This window comes from Spizellomyces punctatus (genome assembly GCF_000182565.1).
Source record: "Spizellomyces punctatus DAOM BR117 chromosome Unknown supercont1.26, whole genome shotgun sequence".
Lineage (NCBI taxonomy): Eukaryota > Fungi > Chytridiomycota > Chytridiomycetes > Spizellomycetales > Spizellomycetaceae > Spizellomyces > Spizellomyces punctatus.
This window is the reverse complement of record NW_015971562.1, coordinates 23,781-42,742: the sequence shown is the minus strand read 5'-3', so window position 1 is coordinate 42,742 and position 18,962 is coordinate 23,781. Positions and strand designations below refer to the sequence as shown.

General features: G+C 47.6%; 8 protein-coding genes across 8 annotated transcripts; 3 read left to right on the top strand and 5 right to left on the bottom strand.

Moving 5' to 3' along the window:
* Nucleotides 1–102: 102 nt before the first annotated feature.
* SPPG_09575 (uncharacterized protein) lies at nt 103–1,253 on the bottom strand (the record flags this gene model as incomplete). Its single annotated transcript, XM_016757752.1, has 2 exons — nt 103–831; nt 885–1,253. The coding sequence occupies 2 exons, from the start codon at nt 1,251–1,253 to the stop codon at nt 103–105; spliced, it is 1,098 nt and encodes a 365-aa protein (XP_016603866.1).
* Nucleotides 1,254–2,120: 867 nt separating this feature from the next.
* Nucleotides 2,121–3,938, bottom strand: SPPG_08765 (uncharacterized protein; the record flags this gene model as incomplete). The annotated part of the gene is made up of 3 exons (XM_016756920.1): nt 2,121–2,638; nt 2,695–3,703; nt 3,903–3,938. 3 exons carry the CDS (start codon nt 3,936–3,938, stop codon nt 2,121–2,123), a joined length of 1,563 nt encoding a protein of 520 aa, XP_016603865.1.
* A 736-nt stretch (nt 3,939–4,674) lies between these two features.
* On the top strand, nt 4,675–7,407 carry SPPG_08764 (uncharacterized protein). Its single transcript, XM_016756919.1, has 5 exons — nt 4,675–4,793; nt 4,849–5,043; nt 5,123–5,165; nt 5,252–6,400; nt 6,474–7,407. Exons 1-5 carry the CDS (start codon nt 4,699–4,701, stop codon nt 7,278–7,280), a joined length of 2,289 nt encoding a protein of 762 aa, XP_016603864.1. The 5' UTR covers nt 4,675–4,698; the 3' UTR covers nt 7,281–7,407.
* Nucleotides 7,171–8,696, bottom strand: SPPG_08763 (uncharacterized protein). The gene is made up of 7 exons (XM_016756918.1): nt 8,458–8,696; nt 8,256–8,278; nt 8,130–8,190; nt 7,997–8,068; nt 7,882–7,938; nt 7,720–7,811; nt 7,171–7,658 (listed from the first exon to the last, which is right to left on the bottom strand). The coding sequence occupies exons 1-7, from the start codon at nt 8,508–8,510 to the stop codon at nt 7,567–7,569; spliced, it is 450 nt and encodes a 149-aa protein (XP_016603863.1). The 5' UTR covers nt 8,511–8,696; the 3' UTR covers nt 7,171–7,566.
* Nucleotides 8,697–10,202: 1,506 nt separating this feature from the next.
* Nucleotides 10,203–11,709, top strand: SPPG_08762 (uncharacterized protein; the record flags this gene model as incomplete). Its single annotated transcript, XM_016756917.1, has 2 exons — nt 10,203–10,461; nt 10,524–11,709. The coding sequence occupies 2 exons, from the start codon at nt 10,203–10,205 to the stop codon at nt 11,702–11,704; spliced, it is 1,440 nt and encodes a 479-aa protein (XP_016603862.1). The 3' UTR covers nt 11,705–11,709.
* Nucleotides 11,710–12,080: 371 nt separating this feature from the next.
* SPPG_08761 (uncharacterized protein) lies at nt 12,081–13,187 on the top strand. The gene is made up of 2 exons (XM_016756916.1): nt 12,081–12,280; nt 12,342–13,187. The coding sequence occupies exons 1-2, from the start codon at nt 12,119–12,121 to the stop codon at nt 12,624–12,626; spliced, it is 447 nt and encodes a 148-aa protein (XP_016603861.1). The 5' UTR covers nt 12,081–12,118; the 3' UTR covers nt 12,627–13,187.
* Nucleotides 13,188–13,472: 285 nt separating this feature from the next.
* On the bottom strand, nt 13,473–15,858 carry SPPG_08760 (chaperone DnaJ). Its single transcript, XM_016756915.1, has 4 exons — nt 15,580–15,858; nt 14,712–15,432; nt 14,342–14,652; nt 13,473–14,280 (listed from the first exon to the last, which is right to left on the bottom strand). Exons 2-4 carry the CDS (start codon nt 15,348–15,350, stop codon nt 14,010–14,012), a joined length of 1,221 nt encoding a protein of 406 aa, XP_016603860.1. The 5' UTR covers nt 15,351–15,432; nt 15,580–15,858; the 3' UTR covers nt 13,473–14,009.
* Nucleotides 15,859–16,198: 340 nt separating this feature from the next.
* Nucleotides 16,199–18,588, bottom strand: SPPG_08759 (snoRNA-binding rRNA-processing protein UTP6). Its single transcript, XM_016756914.1, has 4 exons — nt 18,466–18,588; nt 17,255–18,397; nt 16,574–17,195; nt 16,199–16,509 (listed from the first exon to the last, which is right to left on the bottom strand). The coding sequence occupies exons 1-4, from the start codon at nt 18,547–18,549 to the stop codon at nt 16,364–16,366; spliced, it is 1,995 nt and encodes a 664-aa protein (XP_016603859.1). The 5' UTR covers nt 18,550–18,588; the 3' UTR covers nt 16,199–16,363.
* Nucleotides 18,589–18,962: the final 374 nt, after the last annotated feature.

The window sequence follows — 18,962 nt, the reverse complement described above, 5'->3', positions numbered from 1 at the left end:
AACTATACTATCAACAAATATATAAATTGCGCTGTACGGAACAACAAATTGCTGCCACAAAATAGGTATTACCAACAACCATAGAGCAGATTTGATCGGATGTCATACCAACGCAGCACATGCAGCCCGGTCAGGACGTGTTCGCTCGAAAGCTGTGCCAGGCGACGGCGGCGGTCCTATGCGGCCTATTGACGAAGGCACTGCGGGCGACGGGCTATTTGAGGGAACGATGCATACTGTTCTATCATTCATCTGACTGGACGATCCGTGTTCATTGGGCTGTACGCTACAGACGGTAGGATTCACACTGTCATTTATGACATCATGCGATTGTGGAGAGATCGAGGATCCCGCTGCTGCTGGCGAGTTATCTTCCTGCACCGATCCCGGTAGGTTGCCTTGTCGCTCGCGCTCTGACACAATGTCATCGACCCTAATCTCGTCCATCTCCACAATCTGCCGCCCCGTACGTGGAGCAGCCCACCATCTCGTCATACTCCTGATCGTCAGCATACTTCTAGTGCTTCTGACGCTCCGTAGACTCCTCACACTCCCCGCTCGTGTTGAGGAATTCGGATAGGCGGGCAATGGTTCATCATATCTCATCAACATATCATCATACTGGGGTGGAGGTCGGACGTTTGCGCCATTCATGACAATGTCATTGAGTTCCTCTTCTGGAAGCGAGGCAAGTAGCCCGAGCTGAGAAACTTCTTTGAGCCGATGAAACTTTGAACGATAGGCAATGTACGTGCAAAACAGTAGGACGACCCATAGTCCGACTGCGAGCCAGGTGTAGAGGTTTTGACTGTTGGCAACGATGGCGTAGTACTAGGAGGATACATAAGTACCAGGCTCAAGGTACAGTTTTCAGGTGTACCCACCAAGATAAGTCCAAACGATGGCACCCAAGTCAGCACAGGAAACATGTACGTCCGCCGTAACCGACTCCGATATGTCACAAAGAGCTTACGATTCTGCTCTTCGGTTTGTCCATAGGGCGGCGGTGTTGCAGATAGTGGCACAATGGGCACGGCTACCGCGGGCGGCTCATCCTCAATAGCTGCCGTAGGTGCGGTCTCTGGTTGGTTCGGCGCAGAATCCTGTATGGGTATTTGTCTTTCAACTGGGCTGTCTAATGTCAAAGCAATGGGAGCAGACTGTGTTGTCGTTGTTGGCTCAGATGGCGGAGCTCCTCCAAGTGCGTGGACGCCTTCACCACGTTGAGACGATCCTAATACTTCAACGTTCATGTGCCAACCCAATAGAAGAGACTTGCTTCAGTAAATCACTTGGTCAAACGTTTGTAATGTCCAAAAAAAACAATGAACTAGTGGAAATGCATGAGGCTTTGTTAAAAAGGGCGGATAATTAAGATGCGACTCTACACCACAATTTCCAACTTTGCCGTTTTGGGGGGGAGACATGTCAACGTGCCCTTTAAATGAGGCCGTCAAAAAGGACTTTATATAAAAAGAATAGGCCTTTTTTTTATCTGCACCCAACAACGAATGGAATTGTACACACAATTGTCAATCAAACTGCCATCATGGCAATGGGGGTAAGCGCCCTAAAATAAAGGAATGAACGCGGACGAGATTTCTTGCCAGGCCAAAAGACAACCAGATTTCATCTCTAACGGCACTTCCATTGTTGCCGCTGGACAGCCTCAACAACAAAAGTGTGTGTGTGTGTGCATCCGGCTGACAGACTGGGCTCCGCAACTGTTCACATGATGCCCATCGGAGGACCACTTTGAGGAGCACGGGGTTTCTTGCGCTTGTGTCCCAAATTTAATTGTCGTGCGCCAGGAGGACATTTGGGGTGAGCTTTCCGTTCCATTGCTCGCTCTTGATGGACTTGAGTAAATACAAGCATCTCCACTTGACGATCCGTTTCGTATCCAAATGCTATCGTAAAAGCGACAATATGTTTTGTTTTTCATATATACAAAAGCCACAACTCACAAAAGACAAAAGAGCAAGAGATTACGCCGCAACTTTAACCACCGCCTCTTTACACAAAATCTCTCGTACTCACCAGTTTGCAATTATTGTACAAGGCCTGCTGCGATCGTACGCAAGACTTCTCACCACCACAAGAGACGCCATACTCCCTCATCAAATATGGCCATTCCACCATTTGTCTAACCACTCTACCACCATCTTTCCCTCAACCTGCATCTGTTCCTTCAAACGCGCTACACCTCTTTTCCACCGTACCATGACTACCTTGAAAATTGCCTGCAAGGCGTTAAAGAGTGTCGGCAGCGATGCGGGCAGGGTGATGAGTGGTGTGGTGTGCGTGGTGTTCCCCGTTTTCGATGGTAATATATGCTGTGGAGGGGGGGCATGTGCAGTTGGAAGAACAACCGCGGCTGGAAGAGTGAGTGCAACTGAACTGATCAGAGGTTTAAAAGGAGTTTGTTGCGGGAAATTCTTGGGTCCATTGTCCGCGTCAGCTTCATGCTTTTCCAAATTTTGGTCGATGACTTGATCCTCCGGCGCTTTGCCCGTTTGTTCTGTAGCCTCTTCACTGCATTCTGTCTTATCCACTTGCTCAGCTTGTTTAGCCACAGTTGGGATAGATGGGGTTAAAGTTTCACTCTCCATTGTAGATGGTACTGGCGAAGGATGATCTGCATGGCTGATGTCAAAGAATTGCTTTTAAAGTCGACGCGTTTGATGTGCTCACCGTTTTCAACTTCAGCCAAAGATGGACTCCATTCCATTTTAATGGTACTCTCAGAATCCTCCACAATCGCGCTCACTACCCTGTCAACCATACCGACTACTTGCTGAGCGTTGGTAGGCATCATCGTCCCTGGATTGCGAACACCTCCCAATGCACTTCCCCGATGGAAGCTGCACACAGTGAACACCGCAAATACAAACAGCCAGCTCATCAAGAGGCCTAAAATCCATGGCCCGCCAAGCTTGAAAGCCATGTCCAATGACTCGCGGAACTTGTAGCCTGGACTTTCATCCTCCTCGATCTTTCCATTGGTCACAATCGACATGATCTGCTTCCTACTCATCCCACAAATCTCTCGCTCAGTGAACACTCCGCCTGTGCCATTTTTCACATACTCAATGCCACAGATTGCCAATCCTCTGCGTACCGCCAAAGTAATAGTTCCTTGGGTTGACTTGTCGGTGTTGGCCGAATGACAAACAATAGGAAGGAAAATCGGAGACCGAGCTGCCGTCTCGACAAGAGTGCCATTCATGGCAGAAATAAACAGAGCATTCAAGTCCGCAATGACATGCAAGGTAATGGTAGGTTTTACGCCTGACGGTAGAGTGGTGAGTGTATACATGCGTGTCCGTGAAGCCACGTGGCAAAAGCTTGCTATAATTGGATGACTCGGTGGAAGAGGATGGCCCGTAAACAGAATGGTAACTGGCATAGCAGGAGTAGCTGGTGCAGGTAAATCCGTCACCGGATTCTGTACAAGGATGACAGGCTCGTCTTCGATCTTCTTTTCTTCCTTCGCACTACAAACAGGCTCCTCAGAAACACCCAAATCATCGAAGCCGTCAGTCGACACCTCGGAACTGTTTTCCACGTTTTCTTCCTCTTGTTCAGTAATCTCCTTTTCGCGCATCTCTTCCTTGTCCATATCTCCCACGTTATGAAAGGACAAAGGAGGAGAAGGCGGTGACTTCACAATAAGCTCGCCGTCTTCACCAGCCCAGTCAACCTTGAGCACCGACAAGAGCGTCAGCAACCCAAACCATATGGGAGGCAGGTTGTCAAGAGGGGGCAGTATGACAATCAATAGGCGATAGCCGGGATGGTAGCTCTACTGTACTCTGATGTGCTCTCTAAAGTTCCAGCTCTGCCATGTTTCCATACGACAATTTGGCAGGTTTTGTCCCATACATGTAAATCCAACTCACCTGGACTAAATCGTGAAACTCCATTTCGTCTGCCATCTCGGAAACCAAAAAGAACGCAACTGTGTTGTCAGTTCTGTCGGCTCTGTGCTTGCCCGCTATGCATAATTGCTTACCTTAAAAACAATACAATGTTAACACTATGACAATCCTTGCTTCTGCTGCTCTCTCCGTCCTCGTCCGCAAGCGGCAATTCAAACGTATTGGCAAAGGTGGAGCATAGAAAAGAGCAGGTGAAAAACGGTGGGAAAGCGACAAAGGAGTTGACGTGGCATATCACGCAGGTGGCGCGGTCACAGGGGGGCTTGTCAGCAGCGTAATGGGATCTATTTGAGCATTTTGGAAACGCTGGCGAGTAGACAGCCAAAACTATGCACAGCAATAGCACAGCCAAAGAGTATGCGACGTACGGCAAGTGATCAGCATGTCATATCGGATGCCATGTGCGATAGTGGATCGCATGGGAGCTTTAAAACACTCACGTTTTGCCAGGCGTATGAACCGTTCGATACGTAGTGTCACCAAATCGTACTGAAAGTGAAGATCTAGCTAGTACTGCATATGCATGTGGAATCAACACTTGTGCACTCTCCATCCCATTTCCATTTTGTTTGAAGTTGCCCCTCCATCGCAGACGTCGTCGTTGATGCAGCCGCAAGCAGATCACGTCAGCAGCAACGACACGTGTACGGCACAGTCATTATATTCTGAAATGACTGTGCCTCACGCATGACCATGAGCAGGCGGACTTTTTGACACTCTTGCCTAGTCTTTACTTTTCGTCCTGACAAATGTTGAAATGCCAAGCTTGATTCTCTTCAACCGACGATGGCACGTCGGTAGTGATGATCTCTTCTTCCCGGCCTTGTATGGTTTTGTTGTGCACTCGATATGGTCTGTGACTTGCGTCTTCCTTATATAGTGATCGCGGTTCTCATTTCGAAGGCAGGCTCCTAGGTGCAGCCGTGGTATACCACCAAACCCGTAACAACCCACCAGGAACATGCACAAATCCAAATGGTCTTGAAACGTACCTTGTCATGAGCGTCGTGACTCTTGTTATGGAATTAGTGGCAGAAACGTGTATTGCGTATTTGTCGCTACAGGGAACCGTTGCGGACCCGAGGCCAAGGAGGCATATCAAGTGAGTGCCTCGTTTTCTTTCGGTTGTTCTTTGAGAACTCTATGCCTGCGTTCTGATGTGTGGTCTCTTGAGCAATCAGTAAGCCCATATATTGTCATTCTGGGTTAATGCTTTTGGAGCTGGTAGGTTAGGGTAAGCCGCAGCTCCCGCCCCGTTGCTCAACACATTTGGATATCTACTGATACACAACGCCTCTCGTTTCTCTCAGGCAACACAGGTTTACGGTCTCCACCTCATTCTTGGCTCAGATCCCCTCATATGCACGCCAGCTTCCCATATTGGTTTCCTTATCCATTCTTTGATATACCTGAGTACCGCCGCGGTGACAGTTTACCTGATAGCGGTTCTTCTTTTGTACCTCCGATCAACACCCCTAAATGTTGACAGCATCGACCGCACCGCTCTCTGGCGAACGCGGTTGAGTTTTCTCTTTGTTTCGCATTCCAGATCGGGCACCGTGGATGGTGGGTCCGGCGGGGACGAACCCGATGTGCTATCGGATGTTGCGAGGATTTTTGCAGAGTTTTTGGAGGATGTGGAAACAGTCCCTAGTGATATTTTGGTTGGCGTTGTCCTTTTGAGGCGGAAACAGCAGGCTGCTAGAGCTTTGATGAGCGGGAAGAAATGGCCGAGTGAGCAACTGGGAGCCCGCGTTTCCGGATCGGAAGAGCACGCAATGGGGACGAGAAGGGTATCACTGGCAGTTCAAGAATCGCTGGTAAATCGATCAAGCTCGGAACACACGTCCCCAAGAATATCTGTTACCCTTCCTGCGCCCACAGCGTTGGACATTCCCCGATATGAAGATATCCAAGACATTACCTACTTTTATCAATATGCAGAGTCCATTTACGGGCTACCATTATTTATGTTTACCAACTTTACACGTGGAGTATATCATCTTTGTTGCCCATGGTCCCGCGCACCACCAGACACCGCCATTGCCGCCATCCGCACAGTTACTGCAACATCCTGCATTCCCTGCCTGCCCTCATCTCCGACTCTCTCGGACCAACTCCCACATGCCGATCTCATATACCTATCTCTACAAGGAGGCCTCTTTCGCACTCCGTTTGCAATATGCTTTGATCACCCGCGTCAGACGATTGTCATTGCCGTTAGAGGTACCTTGTCCACGGCGGATGTATTGGTGGATTTGCATTGCGACTTGGAAGAAATAACGGTTCCTGGGCTTGCTGGTGATGTGAAGGCTTACACACATGCTGGGATGTTTCGAACGGCCAGGAATTTGAAGGACGAGCTGGAGGCTTCAGGCACCCTGAGGAGGCTGTTGTTGGAGGAGAATAGTCGGTATAAAGGATATGGCTTAGTATGCTGTGGCCACTCGCTGGGAGGGGTAAGTGAACTTTTGTGATGCGGAAAACTTGCCATATGGGAATCCAACAAGCTCATATCCCTGACGTATTTAGGGCGTTGCTGCCCTACTGGCTTTCCTTCTTCGGACGACTTCCTATCCCACCGCTCGTGCCATTGCATATTCACCTCCTGGATGTATGATTACCCACGAAGCTAATGCATACTTTGCCACGTTTTGTACATCTGTCGTCCTCGGCTCTGACATTGTCCCCCGTCTCAATCGCAACACGGTAGAAAAGCTCAAACAACAAGTGAATGATCTGATAGATACATGCAATGAGCACAAAGTACGCGTACTGGGATCGTTTTTGCTGGGAGAATGTTTCGGCGCGCCATGGTATGAGCGACGGGCTGGACAGGATGGTGGTCTGGATGGGCCGCAGGTGAATGTAATGGATGGGGCGTGGAGGGATGTGGAAATTGGCGAACACCGGTCGAGGAGAAAGAGAAGTTGGAACGATGAATATCCCACAACATATCTACCTGGACGCGTCCTCTACTTTTGCAAAGAACGGATACCTGGATCAGTAGATTCCTATTCCACTCTTCCCTCCAGCTCTGATTCCGTAGCCCTCCTTTCCCGTCCAGCTTCCGACGATTTTGATAATGACTCTGAACCAGAGTACACGACGCGTCGCAGCTTCTTTTCGAAATGCTTTCGTAAACGCCCACGATCTCAAGCACGGAGAAGAAGAGATACCTATCGCCCCGTGTGGGCATCCCCTGAAGAGTTTCAAGAGATTGAGATTTCCATCTCGATGGCTGCCGATCACATGCCAAATAACTTGAGCACGGTTTTGATGAGGATTGATGAAGCAGGGAGGAGTGGTGTCGTGCCGTTGCCAGCTGTCGGGTATTGAATGGGATGAAGCTGGCTGAGCGAAAACGGGGCACCTACACTGATCAGCAATTGATATGGATAGATGGGTATTTAATAATACAGATATATCCTATGCGTTGTTTGCAAAATGTACAAGCTCTCCAGGCAGACATCCCTTGCGGTGACGACACACAGCACTCTTGTGTAAGATTTCATCTAGCACATTATTCACTATCTACTCTTCATGTGCAGATATCGTAACTTTCCACTGGATTCCGTGACGTTCTTCTCATGTATCCCGTCTTTCAAAGCATGTCCATGCGCCTCTACACTCGCCCCATGGCTGCTGCCGAAGCAACACCTTGACCACCTGTCACACCACTTCGCTCCAATTCTTCCTTTTTGAACACGCTGATCACTGTGAAAGGAGAGGTGTAAGGGGATGACTGAGGGTAATGAAGAGAGACACGAGAGCTTACGATAGAAAACACATGTCAGTGTTAGGGTAATGGCTGCGGTAAGTAACGAGGTAGCTTGCATAAGGATCGATAGCCAGATGAGAACCGCGAACCTGGTAATTGGCAAGGGGCGTTTGTAAAATTCATTAAGATTTAACATTAAGAGGGGAGACCAGTACTTACACCGCGTAAAGAGCCGATCGGAACAGAGTGTTGGCAAAGAATTGTTTAAAAGACTCACTTCAAAGCATTGTCAACAACAGAATCAAAGGGCCACTTGACCAAAACACATGCTTACATCTTTGGACCGCCTGGCAAACAAACCGTCAACAAAGGGATTTCGAGCCAAATCATGAAGAATGCTTCCACCCTATCCATCGACAAACCGATACTGAGTTTCAGCTACAAGAATATAAATGAAACCTGCATACCATGAGATGATTGCAAAGGGAAGCACAGAGATGAAATTTGTGATGCTAAATACGATCAGGACTGAGGCAAATAAAATGAGCTAGTTGCAACAGTGAACGCAGTGCGAATGTACAAAAGATACTTACAGATAACTGATAAAATAGCGGCCCTGAATAGGAACAAAAGACGACAGGTGAGTAAAATGATTATATCCATTTCTCCAGAATCAACATTTTTGGTGTATTGACGACCAAAGCGCTCCGCTATTTCCGTACAGACTCCTTTATGCAGGCATATCCTCCACCCAAAATATCCCTCCGTAAGCCCTTCAGTTCAAAGATAGCATACCATTGGGCATAAATTGTAAACTTTCCACTCTTGATTTCCGACCCAAGAGACATGTTTCACTCGCAAGTTGCAGTGATAAAAGATAAATCCGAAAAGCAAAAACACAAAGGCAAAACCCAGACGATATAGACTGCTGTAGGTGGGCGACAACGGTACTCGGATGGTAGATCGGAGAGAGTCAACAAAGGCAATGTTGTGTGTGGAAATGTGCCAAGATGGGTCTTACACAGCACGCTTGGCATGGAACGTTCGGCGCGGGGTGGATATCGTATTCCACGTGAGATGCTTACGTACTCTGCAAGCATTACATGACCCAAAATGCAGCTAGTCAAAAGCAACTGGCCTAGACTTGGAGTGCGAAAAAATGGTGGTAGGATCGAGTTGGAGTATTGTAGCATCTATGTCCTTCGCAGGATATCATGTCAACCATAACAGTTGGCTTGAAACCTTAAAATGAGGTGTGGAAATGTTGATGAAGCTGGGACCTCTCATCCAAGCTTACAGACAAGCAGCACAACGTCGATTCATCCATTAAAATTTTGAAAAGATCTCAAGGGGACGGGGAAGCGTATTGCATATTACTACCATGCCCAGCATTACTCAACCTGCACCATGGTGTAACTGATGGTGGGCATTCTGAGTGGATAAGGTCTGGAAGACTATTTTTCTTTTAGCTGTGTGCAAGTCATTGCCTGGGGGCATTGGGAGCACCCTGACGAATGAGGTTTGCATTGTAAATGTATATGTCGGCTAGAGACCCCAACTTTGATGCAGTTGAGTGGAAACATTGCCGTGCATTCAAGAGCTTTATCGAGCATCATTGGCTACCAGTGCATGTGTGTCAGCACTGGACACTTTTCAAACTTTAAAAAACTTTGACTCTGGGCAGATCTGATTTTTACACTCCAATTACATGGTACATAACTTTAATTTCCCAGAAACCTAGTCGTTTTTCAAACTACCCTGACTTTTTGCTGTGGAATGTTGGTGCTTGTGGAATAATTCTTTTCCAATAGCTACTCTATTCCCAAGGAGACTTGATGTTCGAGACTTGCTTCATGGGGAACCCTCTCTGCAGCTCGTTGTTGAGTTGGGGTTTTGGTCTCAATACGTCAAGCTAAAACGAAACCAAGACCGGGCCTTGAAACATTCGCGTGGAAATCGCTCACGTCGTGGTGACTAGCGACCCGAAACAGACCTTTCTTATGCCAAACCCACCAGCAAAAAAGAGTAGGCGACAAAAAAATGACTTATGGGAACGCTCCGGAGAACATTCGCTTAACTGGTAGTCGTGCTTGTTTCATGAAGAGCTACGTTCATCTGAATTTCGACTTGCGCATTCCATCTGGACAAGGAGGGTATCGTTGAAACATTGTCTATTTGGGTACGGACATCCAATTCAGGAACACGGCCAAACGAATAGGAGCCTTCTTGTCGGTGGTTGAAGGGTAGGCTTCCAACTTTGATGCTCAACTTTGAGTCGTCCTGCTCTAGTCCACTTAACCAAAAAACTAAAAAAAAAAATCCTACTCGGGGAGTCTACTCAAATATTCTTTATGAGTTTTCATTGCAATGAACAAGTTTTGCAGGAATATAAATAACCGGGATGTTCTCCTCCCACTTTCTAGCCGTCAAGCGAAAGGCAAAGAACTTAGATATATAGACTCCCCCAATAGACTCCCCATAGATCTCATAGAACTCATAGAATGCCTCAACTCAATCATCTCTCCATCGTTGGACTCACCATGGGCCTGGTGGCAACCTCCTTTGGTGCAATCCCTGACCCAATCATTGATAACACGCTCCCGATTCTGGCAAAGCCATCGCTGGACCATGCCATTAGTACAAAGTCTCCCTACAATATTCCGGACGTTGGGAGCGTCGTCTCTACTTATTCGAACGCGCCAAAGCCGCGAACAAAGTACCGCAGGGCTGGGGAGGGAACCTGCACAACGGTTCAGGTTCAACTCGTGGCGCGACATGGGACGAGGAATCCCACTAAGGGTAAGGGTTTTTACGTTTATTGAGATATCATTGAGACTGCTCTAACGCCGCCAAACCCATAGGGGACTTGAAGAAATTCACTTCTACCCTTGATAAGCTCAAATCCTACGTTCCAGTTGATCCCAAGCTGGCATTCCTGAGCAACTTTCAACTCCCATGGAGCGACACCGTGGCGGGGTTATTGACCACCCAAGGCGTACAAGACCACGTTGACCTTGCCAAGCGCATCAAACAACGCTACCAAGCTATCCTTGCCGACCCGAAAACTTTGCAATGGGCCTCTACGAATGTTTCCCGCTCCATTGCGAGTGGTCAGTCCTTTATCAGGGGAATGGTGGACGAGCCGAATGTTGACACCGCAATAACCGCCCTTAAAAACGCTATTGTCCCTAAAGAACTTGATGCCGATCTCCGTCCGCATGAAGCCTGCAAAAACTACGTGGACGCCAAGAATACCCAAAAATATCTACAACAACCTGACACCCAGTTTAAGTCAGCTCGATACCCCGCTATTATTCTACGCTTGGCGAACGACTATCAGTTGAAAGGCTTGGACGAACAAGATATTACCAACCTCTTCAAACTCTGTGCATTCGAAAACACGATCCAGGGCAAAATAGACGGGTTCTGCTCCCTATTCCGTCCCGATGAATTCATCATGGCCGATTTTGCTGAAGACTTGGGGTTCAATTTTGTTAAAGGATACGAAATTCCGATTAACGAACAGTTGGCTTGTTCCCTCGTTACAACCGTCTCCAACAACATGGATAAAATCGTTTCCAATGCAGCTGATGCTGCCAAGGGTATCTTTAAATTCGCGCACGCCGAGACGATTGCACCCATCATTACCACCTTGGGTCTCTTCAAGGGTGATCGGCTCGCCGGGAACGCTACGGACGAACAGATCCTCTCCCGCGCATTCAATGGGAAAACATTTTCTCCCTTTGCTGGGAATGTCATCTTTGAGCTCAACAAATGCGCCGACAACAGCTACAATGTCCGCGTACTCTCTGATGAAGTCCCTGTCGTTGTCCCTGGATGCCCCAGTGAGGTTTGCCCTCTCGAAACATTTAAGAATGCACTTAAAGGCAAAATTGGCTGTGACTTTGATGCAGGAGTATGCAGGAATCTTGCACCGACAATTGGTGGAGCTGCTACAATCAAGACCCTTGGACCTGTTGGTGCAGGGACAAACCAAACATCACCAATCGGTCAACCATACGATGATGAAGATGAAGAATAAGATGGGACATGTTACAATTGCTATGTGCTATTGGAGTGATATCTGTGCTTTACCGTTAGTTTCAGGAGTTTTCTTTTCATGTTTTTCATGTATTTCATTTTGTTCGATGTCTAGAACTTTGAAAGTTTAGTTTTTTGTTAACCTGAAGTTCACATACTGTCTGTCTGCGTAGATTTGAATATCATATCATTTTTATCTGTTGAACTGGAGCATAATCGTAAACCATCGTGCGGATGGCTTTTTTTCTGTATCTGGCTGCGTCGACACCAACCAGAGACCTTGAACTAGTGAAAGGCGACCATCGCTTACCAAACTCAACTTCACCACCGATCAGTGGCACAGTCATCCAACACAAGCAAATGCTACGGTCGTTCTCAACAAGAGCATCTAGCAACCATCTTGGTTCGCCGCGGCATGACCAAACATGACCTTACAGGCGTTCCCATTATCGTAACAGAGAACGTGGATGAATACCGAAAGGCTATTGACGTCTATGTCACGCCCACGGATACCGTCCTCGAACTCGGCTCAGCCCAAGGCGTCACGGCATCCTTGTTGGCCCAAAAAGCTGTCGAGGTGTGTACGGCAAATATACTTGAAGACTCTTGCCAACACTCATACTAAAGTTACCAAAAAGGTTTACGGAATAGATAAATCCCCTGTTCAACACCAAATCTCCAAAACCCGCTTCGCGCACCTCCCTAATCTCCATTTCCACAATCTCGACGCCTTTGATGTGCGCGCGATCCTTAAACTGGGTGTCCGGCCCACCAAGATTTTTGTGGACGTCTCGGGATCCAGGCCTGTTGGGGATGTGGTGGAACTGATTGAGGTGTATGAAAAAGCATTAAAGCCGGAATGTTTTGTTGTAAAGTGTTTTCCGTTGAAGAGGTTGGTGGGGTGTTGTAAATTATTTCCATAGATTTTGGAGGTGGAATGACTGGATGCTTTTGGTTTGGGGTTTTGGGTGTTGAGCTGATTTTGGCAAGACTGTCGGGACGGTTCGGCGTGTCCAGCAGCTCACTAGGAATTTTGTTTGAAGTATTATCATTCCAAACAAAAAGGTTTTCTATTAGCCGAACCGGACAGGACGACGATATTTACGGTGAGACGTCCTTTCTGGCGCCCATCAGTAATCTGAACGGGGAGTTTAGGAGCCCTCGAAGGATATCTCAAATTCCTCCTCAAGATTTAGAATAAAACTCGTAATTCTTCGTCGCCAGTCGACAGTCGAAAACTTGACACCAACCTTGCCCATCTAAAAAGACTGCATTCATTTCTAATTGTTTACAGCAGCTTTGTCAGTTAGATGGTCTTCTGCCCCAACTTTATTCACATCATAGATCTTTTGAAAACCTGAGGCCAACAATGAAATAAAGAAACGTATGAATATCTAACGACTTTCCCATGCTAGATAACCACCATTCTACCGCTTCTATGAGACGAGATGAACCAACTCTAGCGGATTGTATGACTTTTTCATTTTAGTAAAGGAACTCGACGTACCCGGGGGCTTACGGTCTCCGTTACATTTCACTGACGGACATGACAGTTCCGCAAAATAGCAGTCCAGTGTCCCAACGACAGTTTTGCAGAAGCTACCTATTTGCGTGGCGAATACAGGGACCGCTTATGCTCCCGTGGACCCAGTATCCACAGGAAAAAGAGGATGATAAGACGGTCTAAACCGTAGTGACGATTGCAGATGTGTTTGACAATAAATAAACAGTCATTTATCAAATGTGAGAGTCAATAACTCCCAATATTGGCAAGAAACATTTGTACATTGCAATAGATAGATTTCGATCATTGAACGCTACAATCCAGTCAATTCCTTGATAGACTCTTACACAAGTCTTACTTATGCCCAACACCACCCACCATTTCCAAACCAGTCAACATTCGCACTCCAACGTCACGTCCCAACACGGCAATCCATTTGTTTATATTCTCTCGCTCGAATGTCGATGTACACTGACATGTGCACTCGTCTGTGTCAGCTTGGTTCCTGTTGGTGAATTATTGAGCGGATAGATGGCGCGACGTAAGGCAACAAAGGGCACGATCATCAACAACCATACCACCCATTTAACCAACTTTCATAAGAGATCTTGATGTCACCCAACTCAGACGGCAGGATCCATCACTGCACAGATAAAACCTTGTACCACAAATCATGCAACAGTAACACATGAGCAAATGTACTCGCATCATATGCAAAAAGAGCTCTACATATATCAAAAAAATAAACGCCCCAAGCACACCCATACACTCCACCCATCCACATACGCATTATCATACATTCTTATTGCTGAGCACACTGTACACTAGGTCCATGTCCTTCCTCTTCCTCGTCCTCTCCAGAACCATTCATGTGCGCCCTCGATTGCTGCATCGGATCCACGGTCGACAAGACAACTTCTTCGACCTCTTTGCCCTTGACGGGGGGAAGGGGTTGACGGGTCGGGAGGGCATTTTCCAGGAGAGCGAGCTTGGACTGGTCGGCCCAGTTGGGGGGTGGGAAGTTGATGTCGAATTTGACGTACAGGTTGCCCTTGTCAAAGGGACGTTTGTACCTAAACAGTATGAATAAGTTTACAGAAAATAGGGTTTAAGTCATAAACACATGATACGTACCCTGGCATACCCTCTCCAGAAACAGCCTTCACGTCCCCAGGTTTAATGACTTCACCAGGTAAGATATTCACGAGAAGGGCCCGGTCGTCCAAATGGTTAATCACAAACTGTCCACCCGCTAATGCCGTCAACAAATCAATCTTGGCCTCATAGTACAAGTCATCTCCCTTGCGTTTGAAGCGGGGGTGCTCCTTCTCTTCAATGACGATGATCACGTCGCCAGGAATGATGCCAGGTGCTTGGTCACCTTCACCGGTAAAAGTTATTTTTTGGCCGTCTTGCATGCCCTTGTCAATGTAGACTTCGAGGATCTAAAGAGGGGCATGTGAATGGATGTTTGGAAAGTTGGCCTCTTCTCGACAAAACATACCTTGCGCTCTGCAATCACCTTCTTTCCATTACATCCCTTACAACGGTCTTTTGCGTTGATCACCTCACCCTCTCCTTGACAATCTGGACACGTCTGTTGCATTTGCTGAATCATAGGTCCAATTTGCCTCATAATAATCTTGACACCCCGTCCAGCACATGTTGTACACTGCCTGACCGCTCCTTCCTTTCCGCCCTTTCCATCACACTTTTGGCAGATAACTTGCTTCTGTAATGCCAATTTCGACACCTTGCCCTTGTACAGGTCTTCTAGGGAGACTTTAAGTGCGTGGGCCATGTCTTTTCCCTTGCGAGGACCGGAAGGACGAGACCTGCCACCGCCTCCACCAAAGAATCCACCGCCGCCAAAGAGGTGGGAAAAGAGGTCCTCGGGTGACATGCCACCACCGGCTCCCTCGCCCTGAAGACCTTCTTCACCGTATCGGTCGTACACTTCACGTTTTTGCGGGTCGGAGAGAACCTCGTAGGCGTGGGAAATGTCTTTGAACTTGTCTCCGGCATCCGGGTTCTTGTCTGGGTGGTATTTCAGAGCGAGCTTTCTGTAAGCCTTTTTAAGCTCTGATTCTGAAGCGCCCGGAGCAACCTCTAAAAGGTCGTAGTATTTTGTGTCCTTGACCATGGCAAACGGTTGTTGCGCAGTAGGATGTGGGGATTCGTGTGGTTGTTTTGTGTGTGGGGAATGTGGTGTCCCAAAACGTACTCTGTTGGTGCCAGGAAGAGAATTGACAATCAGTATCCACAACAGATCAAGTCAATCTAGTTGCGATTGGCTGGAAAAAATAGACACTCCAGCGAAACTCCAACTTTTTGCCCTAGCAACGCCCGCTCTCCATTCACCTGCAACTCACCAAGTAAAAGCACCTCAATAAATGACGAACGACAACGACAACGCAAACAGCCTCCAAATAACAAATACGAAAATGTAAACCCGTCACCCGCTACAAGATTGCGCAGAATCTCGTCGTTTGAAATGCGGATAATAAAAAAAAACCTCCAAGTCCTGCAAGCAAGCCAGAAGGTTCGACGCGCGTTTTTTGTCATTTTGATTGGTTGGCAACTTGCATTTGTAAAAGATCTCGAGGTTTCGACGAGTTTCTTTTTTTTATTTCTTTGTCAACAAACTGCATTGGGAAGAGCAGCAGGGAAGAGCAGCAGGGAAGACAGTTGTTGGAATGGCCAGCAATGGAGCATTTGTTGAAAACTGCCCAAGTCTGTTTGACACGAATGACAAGAACTGCGCAGTTTGGAACGCAATGCCTCACGCCAATGATCTCTCTCCAAGACGGACAGCGTGCTAAAGCCGTGACAGGACAAAGTGTTTCCACCTCCGTCCTGCGCACGGCAAAAGTCACGACAGCAGTAGTGACATGTTCAAATACGACAAAATCATTTTGTCATTCACGCAATATAAACACCAAAAACCCGCAGGACAACTGCATCGCAAGTAGATGTCAGGAAACGTAGTATGGTTTTTGTACATTATCAAATGTGTTGGTCAGTGCCACCTTGTAGCAATGAAGCAGCGCATGGATCTTACTTTTAGAAAAGCATCTTTGGGACGACGCACGGATCCGCACCAAATTCGCAACACGACGTGCAGGTACAATCGCTCAAGTATATTAAAGACGCAATTCACAAACCGCCCTTCATTTCCTCGTACCGTCTCACAAACTCTTCCTGATCACTAACACATTTGTTAGCTTTCCAATACAACTGAGCCGCACGATCAAAGTCCTTTGGGACGGTCATTTCAAAATGAATGTAATCTAGCCACGTATCTGTAGATACGCACACATTCCATGAGTACTCTATCCCATGCATAGACATTAGCAAAGGACTTACCTATATTGGACACATTGGAACTCAGTGCACCTTCCCATAGCCTCCGCACCCTCCGCACCATGTCCATATCAACAGACACTGGCCGTTTAGCACCCTCCGTTTCCATCGCGATGCAGGTCCTATAAAATGACGTGCTGCGAGTTTTTGTGCCGATAAGACGGTCGTAAACACTTCGAAGACGTCCTAATCCCGCTGTTCGTGCGAAATGGAGGTAAAGGGATAGAATCGTGTCTTCGTGGGGAGTAGAAGAGAGGATAGAGAGGGCTCTTGTGAATTGGTTTGAGATGGAGGAAAACGAGTCGGGAGCGTCAGAGTCGGCCGTGACGGGAGGAGCCCAGTGTTGAGTCAGCGACTGCAAGTAAGCCGTCCAAATGACGTGTTGTTCATCTTTTTGGACGGCTTTAATAGCCTTTTCGTAGAGTTCTTGTTTGGCTTCGTCCTTACTGTGCGAAATGATGGATATCCATAATTGGGCGCTACCGGGGAGGCGTTCAAGAGCGGCTTGGAGGACGGGTAATGGCGCAGAGTGTTTTGCCCAGGTGAGATACATGCGTTCAGTGGCGAAGTGGTGAGTGTGGGCGTGGGTGATGGATTTCAGGAGGAGGTGGGTGAGGTATTTTGTCTATAAGAACAACGTGAGTTTGGTATGTCATCCATAAACGAATTACAAAAGAAACGCACCAGATTCTCTTCTTGAACACGTGTTAGCGAGGTTGCCAAAAAGTCTGCATACCGCTCCCACATCTCTGACGATGGCAGTTGCTCCACAGCACTATTGAAGGCTTGGACAGCCTTTTTTAGTGCAGCCGGATATGCCGGGTCAGTGGGATCAACTCCATCAACATGCCGCTCCGCCAACACACGCTGTGCTGCAGGGAGATGGCCAAAGTCCTCACGTAAACTCTCGTAAACTTCTTCTTGTCCCGCCAGGGTCTCGGCACCAAAGTCCTTGTAAATGCCCAGAAAAGCGATACGAAAGTCCAAGTCCTTTGGGATGGTTTTGATGGCGTTGCGGTAAACGGCACGGGGAATGAGAACGTTAAGGAGGGTCTGTTGCATTGCAGTGAGGGTGGGTTTCAAGAGAGCGGCTGTGTCGGAGGACTGGGTGGTCGATGATGAGACGGTCGGATCGCGTTCAAGTGATGTAGCGGAGAGATGTGCTTCTTCCTGGAGCTGTGGAACTGTAACTCCTTCGCTGCTCTCATCATTGGAGTCATCTTGACCGGCATCTGCCGTCCCTCCAGGTACACCATCCTTGAAGAGAACCTTTCTCCTCTCCTTGATCTTTTCAATCCATAACAATTCCAGTTTGAAATACTCCAACCACAGTTTCTGGCTCTCCGGATTGATCCTCAGGCCCCGTTGCAATAAGACACGTGCAGATGTCATATTTGCATTCTGCTCAAACTCCCATGCAGCAGCCATAACCCAAAATGTGGCTTTTGTCGGATGTAGCTGAATCGCTTTGGCAAAGTTCTTCCCGAGTGCCTTTGAGCTGTTGACTTTTCTGCACCAATCAAAGTACTGAACCCACAGTAAGGTGTCCCCGCTAAACTTTTTCAGCATCTTTCCATACAGCCCATGGATTCTCCGCATGATACTATAGTCAGATAAACTGCTCTGTGGTGGCTCAGAGGGATCAGAAGGCTTTCCATGCGCTGCTGCCTCTTTTTCTTGTCCCATTCGTCGCTTTCGTTTCCGTCGCAGGCGCTCCAGATTTTCCTCAAAAGCAATATAGCGGAGAAAATCGGATTTGAGGGGAATGATACGGTGGATACGGTACTCGTGTGCTGTGCGTTGTTTGACAATGGACTTTATCTCCGCCTGGTGTAAAATGGGCCATGGTGTTATTCAAGTTGGTCACAAACTCAAACGGTAGAACAACGACATACAGCAGTAAAGAAGCCGCGTTCTTGGAGGTCCTCCAACTCGGGCACCATCCGTTCGAGATGGTATTGCACCGAATCTGCCGCCATGATGGTTAAATGCCGCTCGTGAAAATGCCCAAAACCTCCAAGCGATCAACAACTCAGAATGACAAAGTGAGCTTATCCAAAAAAAATCATAACTGATCACATGATCTCATTGAGTCCAGAAATGGAAGAATGAAAGACACAGGTCACATGAGAGCTACAGCTGACTTCCGCTGCGCTTTGGATAAAAATGGTCCGAACGGAACTTGGACGCCAAAAAACTTTGAAACCTATTTTTTTTTGGGGACGTCGGCCCGACAGCGGCCTAAACGGCAAGCTAACTTGCGGCTACGTAATTAGCGACCTTTGGGCTGCGTGATCGCCGTGATGGGCGAAACGTGATGACAGACGGAGGGTGGAGCGGTTCAACCAGTGTTCAACTCCGCAGATTACGATGCAAACCAAATATTTCATGC

What these genes read in the sequence shown, in the direction of transcription:
- SPPG_08761 (XM_016756916.1), top strand. Translation starts at nt 12,119, where the DNA reads ATGACCAAACATGACCTTACAGGCGTTCCCATTATCGTAACAGAGAAC. An exon ending in TGGCCCAAAAAGCTGTCGAG is followed by an intron (nt 12,281 to 12,341) that starts GTGTGTACGGCA and finishes GTTACCAAAAAG; the next exon opens with GTTTACGGAATAGATAAATC.
- SPPG_08760 (XM_016756915.1), bottom strand. Translation starts at nt 15,350, where the DNA reads ATGGTCAAGGACACAAAATACTACGACCTTTTAGAGGTTGCTCCGGGC. An exon ending in AGGTGATTGCAGAGCGCAAG is followed by an intron (nt 14,653 to 14,711) that starts GTATGTTTTGTC and finishes GCCCCTCTTTAG; the next exon opens with ATCCTCGAAGTCTACATTGA. An exon ending in TCTGGAGAGGGTATGCCAGG is followed by an intron (nt 14,281 to 14,341) that starts GTACGTATCATG and finishes CATACTGTTTAG; the next exon opens with GTACAAACGTCCCTTTGACA.
- SPPG_08764 (XM_016756919.1), top strand. Translation starts at nt 4,699, where the DNA reads ATGCCAAGCTTGATTCTCTTCAACCGACGATGGCACGTCGGTAGTGAT. An exon ending in TTTGTTGTGCACTCGATATG is followed by an intron (nt 4,794 to 4,848) that starts GTCTGTGACTTG and finishes TTTCGAAGGCAG; the next exon opens with GCTCCTAGGTGCAGCCGTGG. An exon ending in AGGCCAAGGAGGCATATCAA is followed by an intron (nt 5,044 to 5,122) that starts GTGAGTGCCTCG and finishes TTGAGCAATCAG; the next exon opens with TAAGCCCATATATTGTCATT.
- SPPG_08763 (XM_016756918.1), bottom strand. Translation starts at nt 8,510, where the DNA reads ATGTCTCTTGGGTCGGAAATCAAGAGTGGAAAGTTTACAATTTATGCC. An exon ending in TTTACAATTTATGCCCAATG is followed by an intron (nt 8,279 to 8,457) that starts GTATGCTATCTT and finishes GTTCCTATTCAG; the next exon opens with GGCCGCTATTTTATCAGTTA. An exon ending in ACTGACATGTGTTTTCTATC is followed by an intron (nt 7,659 to 7,719) that starts GTAAGCTCTCGT and finishes CTCCTTTCACAG; the next exon opens with TGATCAGCGTGTTCAAAAAG.
- SPPG_08759 (XM_016756914.1), bottom strand. Translation starts at nt 18,549, where the DNA reads ATGGCGGCAGATTCGGTGCAATACCATCTCGAACGGATGGTGCCCGAG. An exon ending in GTGTTCAAGAAGAGAATCTG is followed by an intron (nt 17,196 to 17,254) that starts GTGCGTTTCTTT and finishes TTGTTCTTATAG; the next exon opens with ACAAAATACCTCACCCACCT. An exon ending in TTCCAATGTGTCCAATATAG is followed by an intron (nt 16,510 to 16,573) that starts GTAAGTCCTTTG and finishes GCGTATCTACAG; the next exon opens with ATACGTGGCTAGATTACATT.